This window comes from Sceloporus occidentalis, unplaced genomic scaffold, assembly GCF_023333645.1.
Source record: "Sceloporus occidentalis isolate IW3139 unplaced genomic scaffold, rSceOcc1.0.p SCAF_66, whole genome shotgun sequence".
Classification (NCBI taxonomy): Eukaryota; Metazoa; Chordata; class Lepidosauria; order Squamata; family Phrynosomatidae; genus Sceloporus; species Sceloporus occidentalis.
In genome coordinates, this window is record NW_028317046.1 from 2658370 (window position 1) to 2675821 (window position 17452).

Consider the following 17452-nt stretch of genomic DNA (forward strand, 5'->3'; position numbering starts at 1 on the left):
GATACTTTGTAATCTTTCCATTTCGATTAGGCTCCGGCGGCAGCTGTATGCGGTGTTAGGAAACTTAAGGTCTATGATTTTCGTGTAATAAATGTTATTTTCTGCTCTGCTGTTACAGTAACGAGTTTTCAACGTGCCTACAAAACCGCAAAAGGGGCGCAGAAAGCCAGAGGAATATTCTCCGTCCATATCCATGTTCTGTCTGCGAGGAAGTCAGCCTGGAGCCGTGACACTGCGGCGTTCCTGGCTAGTGGCCCTGTGGTATTGCTAATACCCATACGCGTTCAAAACAATGATAACCACAAGTCTGAGGAGTTCCCATCATTGTACAGACTAACCTCTAATTTGTGTATATATATATATATATATCACTGAGCAGAACCTTCTTAAAGTTATCGAAGTCTCTTTTGCGGCTCACCATAAGCATTATGAATCTGTGTATAGCTGCTATTCTCCCATCTTCACGCAACGGCCCCCCTCAAGTGTCCTGGTTTTGAGGGTACACTCCAGATTTCCGGACAGTGTCCTGAGTAGCTGCCCCACTGTTGCGGGCACTTGAGATCATGGGACAGTTGTGGAGATCCCCCGACCAGCCCAAGGAGCCGTAAAACCGATGGAGTTCTGTGCAAAATGGAGCTAAAGAAATGTTTAGTTATTATTTCAAAAAAAGTGTTGTTTTTGATGCTGAATAACAAGGTAAATATGATGATATTCTGGCTTAATCGGATCCCTCGTGTTGTATATAATAAAGGACGGGTGATTTATGGTGGGGGGCTTGGAGAGAAATTTCACAAAGACTTTGTTAATGAGGACAGAGTTAGTTAAGCCAAAAAAAATCATGTTTATCTGATAGATGCTGAATATTGGAAACTTAGCTAGTGCTGATTATCAGCCAGCCACTAATGAGTTCTGGAGAGGCTTCAGAGGAAAGTATACGAAACTACAGTACGTCCGAATATCACACAAAATACGGGGAGAAAAAGAGTGCAAAAGGTAAACTGGTAGATTCAGAATGCACAGAAACTAGCAAGAAAATCGACCGGGATGTGGATGAGGGATAAAGATTGCGTGTGATGAATCCTATTACATAGACATGAACAAATGTACTGCGAGAAGCACTGCCGAAAGGAATGGCGCTGTATCAATTAAACATAATAATAATAATAAATTGTATATAAATAATAACAATAAACTGTATATATAATATGTTATGTCCCTGTTCCAGCTGCTAGTTTACACCATATATACCATATATATATATATATATATATATATCCATATATCCTCCTCATTAACTTATCTTTCCCCTTTGAATTATTAATATACTGTTCTTGCCACCTTCTGCCTCTGATCTGAGCTTCCATGCATAGAATTACTACCAGAAAATGTCATTTTTATAGACATTATTTCAGCACTTTGGTGGTCCTAAAACGTATGATCCAAAGAACCAAAAAGTCTGTATCTAAGCAAATAAGCAAACATGTTGTTTGTTTTTTAAACAGCACGTCACCCGTCGCCTTACACTCTCGTCTAGACTCGCCTTTCCCCCCAATGAGTGGCACTGTGTCCCAAAGCCAGTATCTTTAAAAGGTCCCTATGCACATTCTGCGGTCTTTAACCCTTTTGAGGTCAGAGAGGACGGACTTGGGAGTCATACTTTCCTCCTCTTACTGTTACAGTTATGTCTTGAGGAGCGTTAAGTCCCCCTACACCGTTACTATATTTACAACTTGGTGACATCTTCACGTCTCCAAACTTACAGCATAAAATAAGCATAAACCTCATCGCCTGCCAGGATTATGTGATTTTTGTTTGTTTGTTTTCTGGACCGCTGGCAGGATTTACAAGGATTTATTTTCTTGCCTGTGTGCAGTAAAAGCAGATTATAGTCTAGCTCCCCGTTCAGGGTAACGAGGTTCATTAGTCACAAAACACTTAGCCATCTGGTACAGACGTTTTAAAACATAGGTAATTTTACAGCGATGTTACGTTTATGTTACTGTACCCAATAAAAAAAAAATTTCCAATCCCATTTAAAAAAAAAAAATAAAACAGAGTGTGGAATATCTTGTTTTACAAAGATAAATGATATGTTTATGACACGGCATTCAAACTATATTACATGAAGAAATAATGCCAGTTACTTTTTCATTTGCAATTGGTGCTAAGGAGCAAATCTGATTGGGCGACTGTGATCGCTCTCCCCGTCCAATCCATGCAGGAGGATTAGAGGAGATCTTTTGGTTTTTTTTATGGTTTCATTTATTTTGTTGCATTTGAGGGAAATGGGGGGTTACCTGTATAGTTGAAATGTTCTAAAGACCTTGTTGTTCCATTTGCAACAAAAAAGTAAACTTTTAAAAAGCAAATTTAGTTTATTATTTACTGAATAAGCTATACTTTTATTTCAAGCATGATACTTTTATATACACTGTATTTCACGTCCCCAGTGTAACAAAATAATTAATTTTTTCAGAATATTTCAATTTTTTCCATAGCTTTTCCATAAATTTTACATCGCTAATACATTCTTTTTTTTTTTTTTACTTTTGCATTTTTTTGCCCTTTCAATACATACCGTCTAGCAGCAGAATGTATTTTTCCATTGGATTTCAACAACCGGTGCACCTTTTTGCCTTTTCGATTCTTCAGAAGACATTTGAAGTCATTCCTTGCCTGATTCATGTGTTTACTCCTGTGTTCCACTAAAAGGGGATAAAAACAGATTTAAGAAAACACAAATTAAAAATTAAACTACATTGTCTGGCATGTGAGACAGGCAGCTGGTTCCTGTAAAGAAATTAGTTTACAAACTTGGGCCAACTTTTGAGCTGTGATCAAAGACACGCTTTCCCACCTAAGTATCTAATCAGTGTCATTTTGGGTTGGGAGAAAGACAAAACTTTGCGAATCTTAGAATGATTGGGGTGAAGAGTTTAGTAATTTGGCCGGTAAATAAAGTAACTTTTTTTGGACAGATGTTTTAACAACTTTGAAAGGCGCAATCTTTTAGCAGTTTCTGTATCATAATTGACCTTGATTAGGTATGGGGAATGGTTTCAATCAAATGCATGTCTACTGATTAGTTTTAAAAATGGGTACTTCTGCAGAATGCTATAAATCGTCACCTATATAATACTAGATAATAAAGCCTGGTAACGCAGACGCACTGGACAGGATAATTCTTATATATACAAATATACATATACAAAAATGTCTTTGTAAACAAGGGTTGGCGTATAAACAGTTTTACTTGAGGGTACCGAGCTGTAACAGAAAGGGGAGCTTCCATATTCGCAGGAGCGGAACCCAGCGGCAGAGAACCAAATACATGATAAAGTCCAGAACGAGGGCGTAAGAAAGATTGTGGTCAGTCCTACCCATGGTCAGGGCAGGCAGCTGAGATGCAGGGTCAAAACAGGAATGGTCAAAAGCCAGGGAGTCCGATAATACGGGAGCGGGGAACGAAGGTTAGAACGTTTTGTCTCTGCGTTTAAGGCAGAATAACTCAGCACGGAATCAAGGAACTGTCTGGGCTTTAAAGTGGCTGATCCCTGGGGATCTATGGGATCCGCAGTGGTCGGTGGTGTTTCCACTAGACACTCCCACTCTGATCCAGAGACATGCTGTGCGTGGCACGTGGGTTCTGGGACACCCGCAGTCATTAGCGTGGGCACTGGGGGTTATTACTGTATACAGCACTGGGGGGTTATATTACTGTATACAGCACTGGGGGGTTATTACTGTATACAGCGCTGGGGGGTTATACTACTGTATACAGCGCTGGGGGGTTATTACTGTATACAGCGCTGGGGGGTTATATTACTGTATACAGCACTGGGGGGTTATTACTGTATACAGCGCTGGGGGGTTATATTACTGTATAAAGCACTGGGGTTATATTACTGTATACAGCACTGGGGGGTTATATTACTGTATACAGCACTGGGGGTTATTACTGTATACAGCGCTGGGGGTTATATTACTGTATACAGCACTGGGGGGTTATATTACTGTATACAGCACTGGGGGTTATTACTGTATACAGCGCTGGGGGTTATATTACTGTATACAGCGCTGGGGGTTATATTACTGTATACAGCGCTGGGGGTTATATTACTGTATACAGCGCTGGAGGTTATTACTGTATACAGCGCTGGAGGTTATTACTGTATACAGTGCTGGGGGGTTATATTACTGTATACAGCGCTGGGGGTTATATTACTTATACAGTACTGGGGGTTATTACTGTATACAGTGCTGGGGGGGTTATATTACTGTATACAGTACTGGGGGTTATTACTGTATACAGCGCTGGGGGGTATTACCGTATACAGCTCTAGGGTTTGCGCTCAATGAGAGAAATATTTTTCCCAATGAACGGCCCCCATGATAGCTGATATGGTTCTGAGCGCTAAATCCTGTATAAGCTTCTAGTTTGGGCTTTGGGTGGCAGATATAATGTTAACCAAATCAGAGCCACCCATTACATGTTCAATGGGTGCGGTAGTACAGAGGAAAGAAGCCAAATGTACGTGAGGAGGCACTGGGAATTTTTATTTGACAATTATAAGAATAATGGGGTTTATTTACCCCGTTTAATTCATAAGCTAATTTCCTACTGTTTCTATACACATTATCGGGGCTTTTAGGGCTGTAGAACCCCGCGATACCCTCATACCCAGCAAACATTCTGCGCTCCTAGAAAAGAGGGGCATCAGGGGAGGAGAGAGGGGCATCAGGGATTTGGGGCCTAAAAAGGAACTGACCAAACCAAACAAGGACACTTGTGAGGTAATGGACAGTATGCAGTGACTGATTTTACACTCATACTAGTCGGATTCATAATGCAGACCGACGGCCATTCTATCCCCTCATACCTCCGGCCGCAGGAAGCAAGTGCAACTAAACCAGTGCGACCCGATCAGTGTAACAAACTAGAATGTAGAAAACCACAAGTCCCAGAATGCAACGAGACTTCCGTGCGCCTGAGCCACTGTCCACGCATGCGTAAACTCTATGCAGCGCTGTATATTTACATCAGGAAAGGCAGGTGTCAGCGACAGCTGCTGGTGACACCCCGGGGCGAGTGGAGGCGGGGCTATAGGGCCTGTCAGCAACAGGCCGCAGCTCGGCAACGTTGTTCACGTGACCCGCCGGGGGCGTTCCTTGCGCGCGGTTGTCAAACGGATCGCGCGGTAGCGCGGGAAATCCGACGATCACACGGGGAGGGGGCGCGGTGATGACGGCCAATAGGACACGGCACTAGGCCGCCGGTGAGAAGCTGCAATGAACGTGGTACGGTTGGTGTGTCGCCACAAGACGGCGCTGGGCCTGGCCGCCCTGTTCATTTTCGCCGTAGTGCTTCTCTACCTGGCCAAATGCACCTCGGAGAGCCTAAAACCCGTGGGGCCCCGGGGGCTCCCTCACCAGCAGCCACCGCAGTCCCGTCACTCGCAGCAGCAGCCTCACCCCGTGGGGCCGCTAGAGAAGAGCGTCTCGGCCTTCCTGGCGGTGCTGATCGTCAGCGGGCACAAGAACGCTGAGCGGCGGAGCATCATCCGCAGCACGTGGCTGTCTGCGGCGCCCCGGGCCGGGGAGCTCTGGTGCCGCTTCGTGCTGGGGACCGCGGGGCTGAGCGAGGAGGAGGCCGCCTCGCTGGAGATGGAGCAGCAGAGGCACGGGGACCTGCTACTGCTGCCTGAGCTCCGGGACTCCTATGAGAACCTGACGGCCAAGCTGCTGCACATGTACGTGTGGCTGGACCGCCACGTCCACTACAAGTTCGTGCTGAAGGCCGACGACGACACGTTCGCCCGGCTGGACCTGCTGCTGGACGAGCTGAGGCCCAAGGAGCCCCGCAGGCTGTACTGGGGCTTCTTCTCGGGCCGCGGGAGGGTCAAGTCTGCCGGGAAGTGGAAGGAGAGCGACTGGGTGCTGTGCGACTACTACCTGCCCTACGCCCTGGGCGGGGGGTACGTGCTCTCCTGGGACCTGGTCAGGTACCTGAGCCTCAGCAAGGACTTCCTGGCCCACTGGCAGAGCGAGGACGTTTCCCTGGGGGTCTGGCTGGCGCCCCTCGAGGTTGACCGGGTGCACGACCCGCGCTTCGACACGGAGTACAAGTCTCGGGGCTGCAGCAACAAGTACCTGGTGACCCACAAGCAGAGCATCGAGGACATGCTGGAGAAGCACCAGACCCTGGCCAAGGAGGGCAAGCTGTGCAAGGAGGAGGTGAAGCTCAGGCTGTCCTATGTGTATGACTGGGGGGTGCCCCCATCCCAGTGCTGCCAGAGGAAGGACGGCATCCCCTGAGCCCCCCATGGTGCCCACATGTATCAGTGTCCCAGATGATGCCCCCCACGGGGGGCAGGAGGCTCTAGTTCTTGGGTTTGTTGGCACTTTGGACTCTGGACTCCAAAATATGGATCCACCGGATATCTTTTAATTTATTTGGTCATCGTCTGAAGCCTTGTGCGGCGGCTCGCAGTTCTGGTGGCCCGCTAGCCTTTATGGTGTAATAACTCCCGGGGGTGGGGGACTGCGTGTACCCCATGGCTCCTGGGCTATAGAATGACCTGAAACTGATTTACTCATCCAGCCAAAGGACGGGGTTAATACAAATGGCGCGTCAGCCGCATCTTGGGGATATATATCTCTCTATATATATAATGTCGATATTTATGGATGTTCCTTTCGGACGTGCTGTAACTGTGAACGATGTGTTTGTACTTGAATTTCGAGAGAAATCTGTACCTGAGCTTCACCCGCAGCTTCCAGCGTTACAATGTAACTAGTATTTTATTTTTTTTATTTGGATCTGTGAGCTCCTAGAATGTAGTTAACACCCCCCCATCTACGTACAACATGACTGTTCAGGAGACGGCAATGGGCGGTCCCTAAACCCATTGAAAACAATGCATTATATCATTAAGGGGTTAAGTTAGAAACATTTTACATTAAGTTTTTTCAGCAATGCGAGTTGTCCTCCTTACCTGACTGGGTAGCATGTTAGCTGGAAATCATAAATTTTTCTTTATTAATGTAACACACACACGTGTAACATGCGTGTTATAACTGTAAACGACTGGATTTATCTGTAACTTGTCCGGGGCCAGTATTACTCGTTACTTTAACTTCTGGGACCATGGAGGGTGTCCCCCCCCCCCGCCCCCCCCCCCCCCAGCGTTGAGTATTATCCATGCAATGTCCGCCGTGCATGCAGCGCAGTTTCCTTGTGCTGGAAGTGCTGCGTGCCAAGCCATAGCAGAAAGCTTAGCAGGAGAGTCAGGGTTTCAGCTCTCCAGTGTTTATTATGAAGCGCTTCATAATGTCTATAGGAGTCGGTTGGAACCACAGCTCTCCGTTTAGAGAATAAACCCCCAAACCTTTGGGCTGCGTAAGGATCCTCAGTTGATCGGACCAAAGCCTGTCTGATTAAATACTCCATGCCGTGAATTTACTGCTAGAACCAGCCGGCTTCCCGATGGCGTGATGTAAGCATGTAAATCCTAAGCGGACGTTCCCCCGCTGCCGTGACGGTATACGGTGGGCTTCTAATGCACGTATATTTTTTCTTTCAACAGTAGTTTTTATTTCAAAGCGTTTGGGTCTCTGTTTACTGTTCATGATGAATTTAACCAAAAACTGGAGTTGTGGAGCAACGGGTGTAACGGCGACGTTACTTTATAGCCGCTGCGATGTTAAACCCGGTTGCCGTCATGTGATCCATATTGTACGAGTTTTATTACGTGTGTCATTCAGCGGGCTGAAATCTGAAAAAACTACCTCTATTTATAACCCAGGTCGTCTTATTCAGACCTCAGATCCCTGGCACAGCCAACTAAGCCCAGTGACTTGTCCCCTACGCTCAATGTCTCCCTACCTTCTCGGCCGACCGATTCCCTGTCTCCTTCCTTCAACGCTTCTTTTCTTGCCTCTTGTTCTTCTGTCTACTTTCTTCATCAGCTTCTCCCCGGAATTGGCTCCGTTATCGGGGGTACTTCTACTAAAGGGTAGAGCCGCAGCGCACACCACAGGGATAACCTCTCCCCCGTTCTTCCAGTTGGGGCAGATAGGTGTTCACTGAGGTGTTCTGCCTTTTTGCCGAAGTATCTGGATAATGGAGCAGAGACCAGCGAGAAGCCGACAGCGGAAAAGAAGACTGCGATAAAAGTGAGGAAGTGGAACTAGAGCAAAAACTGGGGGGGGGGTCATCTTATAATCAAGCAAATATGGATAGTTAGATTAGTGGAAAGTGACCTGTTCATCATGTATCAAATTTAAGCCATATGTACCTCTGGGGTAATTATTCTGCAGGGCAAAAGTAAATATTAGGACCAATAGCTTTTTTTTTTTGTTAGAATATCACAGCAGAAAGTGGCAAATGTATAAAGTATTTATTTTTAAAAATGTCGTTTTTAATTATCCATGTAAGATGTCAAGCTTTTTATTTATTGTACCCTTCCACGTAGGCTCTACACTGGTAAAGCTTGTAACGACTGAACGTTCTTATGCTAAATGCATGATTTTTAAACAAATAAAAAAAAAAAAAAATTCTTAAAATCTTTGATTTAGTTTTTAATATATTAAAGGTTTCAACACAAATCAGACTCATAAAATCTCTCAATGGTTAACTTGGCAACCTGCGCATTAAAATAAAGTATTGATTATTACTCATACCATTTTTTAGTACAATATTTTAGCCCCCACCATCTACATCTATCTTTGTAGTCCGCACTAAAAATGCACTCATAGCGACGCGCTTAGAACTCGCATAACTGAAGCAAAGCGCTTGTACAAAATAACCGTTTTACAATATTTTTCTGGGCCGCTTTCCAAGTCACTGCCGATCTTCAGACACCTAAATAAGCTGCCCCGAGACTCTTAAAAATAGTAACCCTTTAATAGCCCATTGTGAAGATTCTATGTAGAGACCTAATCTGTTAATCAAGTGGCCGGTCGCCATGGAATCGGTGATTTGGCATTATTTAAAGATACAATTAAGTCACCTGCGCTCAAGCAGGAATATCAACCATAACATACTGGGAGCAAAAGCACCAATTGGAAGTCTTGGAATAGGAAGGAGTCAGACTGTGTGACCCCGAGAATCTGCCCCTCCGCTGGGGAAGATGGATCTTTTTTTAATTTCATAGAATCTGATTACTTCGGACAATAATTCCCTGGTCTCCATTTGATGTATAAGCCGGATTCGGACTGCTTCTTTTATTGCGGCCGTGATGGAAGACAACGCAACGCAAGCCGAGGCAGAGCGAAAAATGCGTCATCTCTTAGCGAGCTTTATAACCCCTATTGTTATATACACCAGAGACACGATACTCGCTTCCTCCATGTCACCAACACGGTAATCAAGTGTTGAGGCCAGAGCAGGCTGTCCTGATTTATGCGCGATAGCGTTATCTCTAGTGTTTGGAACTCGGATCCCAGTGACCCCTGCGGTTACTCATCACTTCCTGCTTCCAGGCTGAGGGGCTGGTGGATTGTAGAGCACCGGGTACACGGCGGCGGGGCAGGCGCCACATATACAGGTAACCGGAGTGTGTATCTTTATGTATATATACATTAACTCCCCCTTAGGTGCTTAATGATGTCATATGTGGCCCCGTGTGGTATAGTCGTTTTACTCTGCCCTCATTGAATATTTGCCAAATGTCTCTGTTCAGGCGGCACAGTCCCTGTTTGGGCCTCAAATCCTCGATGCCCCTCTTTCCTCCCCTGATGCCCCTCTTTTCTAGGAGGTCAGAATGTTTGCTGGGTATGAGGGTATCACTGGGTGCTACACCCCTAAAAGACCCAATAATGTGTAATTTATTCGCCCATTAAAATGTTATTGGGGTGGGGGGGGGTACGTCTTAGTCATATTGGGGAGGAATATCAGGCAGGATTGTGCGTGTCGAGAACAGATGTCTAGACGTGGTGTGACAGAGCGTCATAATTGGCCTTTTACTCGGCCGGGGTACCGTCTGATATTGAATGATATATATATATTCACAGGGAAACTCTGGTCTGTTGTGGTAAAGGTAGGGCAATCACCATGGCAACCAGTAGATTACTTTTTTTTGATCCACCTTTACTGAATTGCATCATAATAGTTCTTTATACGTAACCCCCAATGTCGCTTCACACGATGCCACATCAGTCCTTTTCTCGGTGTTTAATACGGGTGTTCTACCTATTCTTTTGTGTTTAAAATATTTGAAATGAATATCGAATTAACTTTTCTTGGAACACGCAGCGTTCTGTTTTATGGATGATGATGTCATTGTTTTCTAACACACGCTGTCATGGAGTGAGCCTGATCCCTTTGATACTAGACCCTGAGAAAAATACTCGGCCCCCGAGACCCTTTCCGCTCTTTCGTCCCATTCATTTATTTCCGTGTAGAGCTGGGGACCTGCCGGCAGGTAATAGAGAGCTATGACATCATACTACAACTCGGTTTTAATTCCTGAATTTCCAAATAAATATACAGCTGTTTTAGGTTACATGCTGCAGAGAGATCCAGTTTCGTAAGATAAGTGGCACATCCTCCCAGTAGGAGTGGTAGAAGCTAATACAGTGTTAGCGTTCTTCTAGATAAGCTGGTATTGTGAAAAAGTAGAATTATTACTATATTATTAAAGCCTTATTTTTTCCCTTTTTCAGGTGTTTATAAACATTAATAACCCCAAGAAGGATGATGGTATCCAAGCAAGCGTTCCTTTTCAGCCTGGGCTCTCTCTACCTCTCCCTGCTCTTTGTGTTTCTCCTCATGGACGTCTACGCCCGGCCCGCCAACAACTCCGCCTTGAAAGTAAAGCCCCAGGACAGTAAAGATGAGAACGAAATTTTACCCCCGGACCACCTGAACGGGGTGAAGATGGAGATGGACGGCCACCTTAACAAAGAGTTCCATCAGGAGGTTTTCCTGGGTAAGGAGATGGAAGAATTTGACGAAGATTCCGAACCTCGGAGAAACAGGAAGAAGTTATCCGCTATCTTTACAAAGTAAGTCCGACCGCTACTAACGGAAATAAAAGTCCGTTTACTTCCCGGCCGGATGTTTGCGGAGCTTTTCAGAGACCCGGCTGGTGTTTGTTGGACTCCAGTGGGTAGGAGCTGCCAAATGTCTCAGACTTCTGTTTGTTTCTTTGCCTTTCCTAAGCATTCCTTTACAAAGATAAGTGCCCCTCTTTCCTCCCCCCCTTGTGCCCCTCTTTCCTCCTCCCCCTTATGCCCCTCTTTCCTCCTCCCCCTTTTGCCCCCCCGATGCCCCTCTTTCTTCCTCCCCTTGATGCCCCTCTTTTCTAGGAGGTCGGAATGTTTGCTGGGTATGAGGGGATCGCAGGGCTCTACAGCCCTAAAAGCCCCGATAATGTGTATAGAAACGGCTTTATAAAATAAAATGTGTAAACACACAAAAAAGTGTAAAAACCATGGTGATATCGGGAAAATAAAAGGGGGGTGGGGCAAACAGTATTCATGCCTGGGGTGCCGTTTGATCTAGGACCGGTCCTGCGGGGCTGTTCCTGGTAAAGCGCAGTGCTTAGTGAATAGCTCCCTTTGTGTTCGTTATCCGTATAGTTGGGACCGGTTCCTGTAACTCAGACAGCCGCGTGGCATCAGAGTTACATCTAACCACCTCTGCGTGTTATGATTCACAGGGGGGGCCCCGGCCACTGGAAACCAAAAAATGAAATCCCTCCCCTCCCCGCCGTGCCACGCGGGCCGTTCGTTTATACATCTATGAAACCGCGCGACGCGTCCCGGAAACCGATAACCATTTCTTATCTCAACTCCCTCCATATTTTCTTTATTAGAAATCGCAGCCTTTAATATGTAACTAAATCGAGGGAGAAAAGTGAACTTTGAACATCCAGGAAAGTAACCAAAGCAAATATTCCCCTTGTTCTGAGAAATCTGCCCCTGCGTCTTCTGTGGCCTCTTCCTGCTGGGAACGCGGCTCGATGGGGTTCGGTTACCAGAATCGGCAGATTATTTATTAACTCGGATAACCCAAAAGTCCCTGCGTATCGGGGCAGGTAATCGCTCTGCGCACTTCGTCCTCATGGCGGGCGTTCAGGGACGGATCTCTCCGATCATCCGCAGGATGCTACGGTGCTGGATCTTTTTGTATCAAAACTTAGCTATTTCTAAAATGACCTGAATGGAGGGTTTGTAGTGACTCTGAGAAAGAGCGCGAACCCACTTCTATCCCAAATGTTATTTTATAATGAAAGCAACTCTTCCCAGTTAACTTCATCATAAAAAGCATTGAGAAACATGACTGAGAGGGTCATAGATAAGGGGAACGGCCTCCCAGCAGAAGTGGTAGAGGGTAATACAGCGAGGGTATTAAACATGCATGGGATAGACATACGGCTCCTGAATCTAAGACGAGACCAACGACTGATTAAGGACACAGAGGAGGCGTAGATGGAATGATTTCGTGCCGTCTTTGCAGGGACGGTAAAAGTATATTAGAAATGGGATAAGGAAGAGTTGTTTTGCTGCGCCGCGTTGTTCCTGTCGCCGGTGGCGGGTTCCGTTTCTCGCGGCGGGTTCCGTTTCTCACGGTGAGTCGGGTAACGTGTCTGGGGTGGGACGCGGAGACAGTTTGTTATTAATGGGGTCCGCAGGTGTCGCTCGCTACATGCGGTTTCCTGTAGAGGTCGCGTTGCTGTTCATACAACAAACATCAAAGAGAGAATTTCTACGCGCTCCGTAACGTATCTTTATCTCGAGCGATCCGAGTGCCGTTCCACTATATTCAGCATCGCGCAAAAGTGTGGAATTTTCATTTATTTTATTAAGATAGCACCACAAGCACAAATAAAAAAATAAATAAATAGTTTTTGGGTTGTTTTTTTTTTTTATGTTTCAGAAAAGATCCCTTTTATATGACTGATCCAGTTTAAAACACAAAACATTAGGACGCTCATTCCCTTATATTTAGACAAATTCCTGGTTCCCTGTATAAAACAGAATAAAGGTGGGGGGGGCGGGGGTCACAGAAACTTTGGGGTGGGATAGTAAAAATATTAATTAAAAAATTATTCATTTTTTACTATTCCACTAGCTTTGCTTTCTAATGAAATTTAAAGCTTCGGAAATATTATATTTATTTATTTATTTATTTTAGCACAGACTGTGTCTGCATGAATCAGTGCCTATTTTTACCACGCAGAAGACGAACCTCTCAATACTCATCAAATCACCCAAATGTCATTATATACCAAAAACATCATCTGCTAAAACCGTATTCCTTTTTTTTGTCTGCTGACATGCGCGTGAGCCCTCGTCATATGAATACTATATATAAAATAATTCCTTGGTACCAACGACATGTACGTTCTTCATGTTTATATAAAGAACTATTTTGTGCCGTCCCAACATAATCAGCGTTATAATAAAATAAAAAAATAAAAAAATTTTATTAAAATAAAAAAAACAGGAAGCACAAGCTGGGACAAAATGAGGATATCTGTTCATTTATTTTCTAATGATACTGTTGGAAAGAAATCCTCTCCATGATGAGTCCTGCAGCCGGCAGATGCTTCTCCCACCAAACAAATTACCCCTGAATAACACTGAAGGGGCAGGTTATTGCATCAGAGAGCAGATCGTTTCTCCCGTGGTTATGGCGTTGGAGAAGCGAGCGCGTAAGACGTAGAGGATAAATGTCAGCGTGCGGGTGTGGATGGATCAGTACCGGTGCCTTCGTCCCGGTGAGTCTTATTCCTGTAACGCTTCTCGTCATTTCCAGGGTGGACCGGAACAAAGACAAACAGATCAGCGCTCAGGAAATGCAGCGCTGGATAATGGAGAAGACCGAGGAACACTTCCAAGAAGCCGTTAAGGAAAATAAGATGCACTTCCGCGCCGTGGATCCGGATGGTGACGGTAAGCAGAGCACCGGTCGTCGTGGACGGAGCGCTGGCGGTCGGGTGTGGGGTTCATTATTCATTTATCACGCAGGGAGATGTTTTGGGGGGCTGGAATAATATCCCACAAATGTTTTTGGGGTTTTTTGTATAATGTGATGCCGGGGCGAGTGTGGCATCATACGTTCCGAGTGGCCCCTCTTTAGGGACCGTTGGAAGTGCCCAGAGATGCTCATGCATGTAAACACCCCTGACTCGGACATCAAACACCTGAACATGGACCCTCTTCCCCCACAGGGCACGTGTCTTGGGACGAATACAAGATCAAGTTCCTGGCCAGCAAAGGCTTCAATGAAAAGGAAGTGGCGGAAAAACTGAAGAACAACGAGGAGTTAAAGATCGATGAAGAAAGTAAGTCCCCAGCGCACAATATTACTGGGCGTCCACCCGTTGTACGGGTATACGATGGGTCCCCCTAGGGCGAGAACCCGTCCCATCGTATGCATTAGGCTAGCCTGGTGGTAAACTCCCAAAGCGCATGCGGATTACCGACAGGTACACGATGTCACCAACTTCTTCTTCCGTGCCCGGATTGAGTAGCGGCAGGAAAACGAAGGTGTATCGCAAAATCTCTGAGTGTCTATTTTAAGAGCGTAAGAAAAAAAGTTGCGGTTTTGAGAGAATAGTAAAAAAAAAAAAACTAGATGAATTGGTTTCTCGTAGATTCGCCGCTAATGCAAACGGCAGCATTTCTTTTTTTGTCGATAAACGTTTTCTGTGGTTTAAAAACTACAGAAGAGGTGCTTTTTTATTTTATTTTTTTTTTTTTGTAGATGGAATCCTTAAAGATTACTTTTTTATATTCACCTCCCCAGCTGAGTTCTTAAGACTTTGCAAAGCCTTTCTGTAACAAAATGTGTTCTTTTCAGATGCATTAGCCCAATAATCTCATCTTTTTTTGTATCTTCTCCCTGTCATCCCTGCGTCCCCCCCCCCCCCAAACATTTTTACTGCGATTACTTGAGCTTAATAAGCATAGTTTTTGGTTGTTTTTTTACGCCATGTAATTTAATACTTTATCTTCTTTTTGCATGCACTGCAAGAAATGCAGTATTGCTTGAAATACAACAAAAAAAATGGCTATTTTCCAAACGTAGGGGAAAACTTAAAAAATTTGGGGTCACTAAGTGTTTTGTCAATTAAAATATGAAACGGATCAGAAATACAGCACATGATATTGAGTCAAACCCTGAGCGCTCCTGGGTTATAACCTGATTGGGCTGGAAAAGACACAATCCCGTCAAGTTCCGTTTAGTCTTTTGAACTTTGCCCCCAAAATTGCGATCAGTAAAAACATTCCTTTTGGTTTCCATGGTTTCTACGTTTAGAACTTTTGCCCCAGAATGGCCCGAAGTAGTTTTGACTCGTAGTCGGTTGCTACGTGGATCTCGTCTGTTGAAATAACACTTTTTTTTTTTTTATCCCTCAGCGCAAGAAGTGTTGGAGAACCTGAAGGACCGATGGTTTCAGGCGGACAACCCCCCAGCTGACCAGCTTCTGAACGAAGATGAGTTTCTGTCCTTCCTGCACCCCGAGCACAGTCGAGGGATGCTCAAGTTCATGGTGAAGGAGATCGTCCGGGACCTGGGTGAGTAAAGAACCGTCCGTCCCCAATAGGGAGAAACATAACGTATTCTTATTTAGTGTGATCAAGAACTTGCATAGTCAATGGATATTCACGATGAAGTATGGTGCTCCCTCTAAGGCGACTGTCCTCAGCTGGAGTCATTGGCGCATGGCTGGATAAATCAAGAAAGCTACTCCCGTAATATATTTAACTTCCAACATGTGCTGCACCTCTCATATAGTATGTGTGTATATATATATATATATATTTACTATTAATGATAATGGGAACCTCGGCAAGCCTTTCCCCTGGACCCCAGCACCACAGCGGTCGCTCCCTTCCCTCCATTACTCGGCTCGCTCGCTTCTGAGCGCTTTGAATGAGTCATTTTACTGGAAGCCGAGCGTTTGCCCCGCTGTATGATAAACCCGTACATAAGGTGCATATTACACGCCGCACATCTGCCGATGTGGTGAATTCACGTACGTCTCTACATACGCCTCGGCTTTCTAGGCTCATGCAAATATGTGACTGTAAAAAAAAAATAACAATAAAAAAAACAGAAATGGGTTAAAATTGCTGACGCAACGGATGTTTGAAAAGCTCTGTTTTTATGCGGGGATGTTACACCTGCGCTGCAGCTTCCTACCTCGTTTGTGGTCTAAGAAAGAGACTGGGGATAATAACAATCTGCCCTGTGTATTTGTTCAATAAAGCTCCCTCTCTCATATATATATATATATATTATGTATTTTAAAATATAGATCAGAATGGAGACAAAAAGCTGACGCTTTCCGAGTTCATTTCTCTGCCCGTGGGGACCGTTGAAAACCAGCAGGCCCAAGACATTGACGACGATTGGGTGCGAGACCGCAAGAAGGAGTTTGAAGAAGTTATCGACGCAAATCACGATGGAATTGTAACTATGGACGAGCTGGAGGTGAGGAGGTGGCCGGTGACGTGTGTGCACATAGAACATCACAGTATATATAATAATATATATATATATATATAATATATATATATATATATATTATTACACACACAAATATATTAGTATTCAGAAGGCTTCACGTGATATAAGATGCTGCTCTGGTGATGGGCAGTCATAGAAGTCTTAGACATACTTGATACCGCTAAATACTTATTAATGCAAACTCATTGTTATCTAACGCTTCCATTAAACTAGAAATGAGAGCGGACAAGGCTGTACCCCGGGAGGTCCCTCGGCGAGTCTTGCCTTTTCTAATACGAGCGTGCTTTCGCTTTCTAGGAGTACATGGATCCCATGAATGAATATAACGCTCTGAATGAAGCCAAGCAGATGATTGCCGTGGCGGACGAAAACCAGGACCACCATTTGGGTCAGGATGAAATGCTGAAGTACAGCGAATATTTCACCGGCAGCAAGTTGATGGATTACGCGCGCAACGTACACGAGGAGTTCTGAGCCCCCCCTGACCCCGCTTCCAAAGAGATGCCCCTCTCTTCCCCGTCCGCTGGAGGAGTTCCGGGAACGTATCGAGGACGACTCCTGTAGCCGATCGGGAAGAGGGATAACACCCGTTTTGCTGCTACTCTGCCGTGTGCGTTATTGAGTGGGACCCTCGCCTTCCCCACCATGGCAGGATTTGCACATAAGTACTGGCTTTTGTTTGCTTCGGCCAATTCCTCCCCTCTGTTCCCCAGCGATACGGGGAGAGCCCGCGGGGGTCCGATCACTCTCAGCTATTCCTACACTCTGTGTTCAGAAAGGGTCTTGGATCTCTTATGGAAATGACTTCGGCCGGAGGCTGGTGATTAGGGAGCCGTCCGTGTAACATGTATCACGTTAACGTTCAGTTCCTAACACGGGCTGATCTTTGCTTTATGTAAAAGATGTCATATTATCCAATGGCTGTGAATGTCAGAGTCCCGAGCGTCCTGCGGGATACCGTATCCA

General features: G+C 45.2%; 2 protein-coding genes across 2 annotated transcripts; both read left to right on the forward strand.

Annotated features, from left to right (window-relative positions):
* The first annotated feature begins 5289 nt into the window (after positions 1–5289).
* LOC149286869 (beta-1,3-galactosyltransferase 6-like) lies at positions 5290–6315 on the forward strand. Its single transcript, XM_089493809.1, has one exon. The coding sequence runs from the start codon at positions 5290–5292 to the stop codon at positions 6313–6315; it is 1026 nt and encodes a 341-aa protein (XP_089349935.1).
* Positions 6316–10699: 4384 nt separating this feature from the next.
* On the forward strand, positions 10700–16960 carry LOC149286870 (45 kDa calcium-binding protein). Its single transcript, XM_089493781.1, has 6 exons — positions 10700–11007; positions 13766–13902; positions 14181–14294; positions 15373–15531; positions 16275–16450; positions 16784–16960. The coding sequence occupies exons 1-6, from the start codon at positions 10700–10702 to the stop codon at positions 16958–16960; spliced, it is 1071 nt and encodes a 356-aa protein (XP_089349907.1).
* Positions 16961–17452: the final 492 nt, after the last annotated feature.

Coding starts and splice junctions, on each gene's coding strand:
- LOC149286869 (XM_089493809.1), top strand. CDS start 5,290: ATGAACGTGGTACGGTTGGTGTGTCGCCACAAGACGGCGCTGGGCCTG.
- LOC149286870 (XM_089493781.1), top strand. CDS start 10,700: ATGGTATCCAAGCAAGCGTTCCTTTTCAGCCTGGGCTCTCTCTACCTC. Junction 14,295..15,372: donor GTTAAAGATCGATGAAGAAA/GTAAGTCCCCAG, acceptor TTTATCCCTCAG/CGCAAGAAGTGTTGGAGAAC. Junction 16,451..16,783: donor TAACTATGGACGAGCTGGAG/GTGAGGAGGTGG, acceptor TTCGCTTTCTAG/GAGTACATGGATCCCATGAA.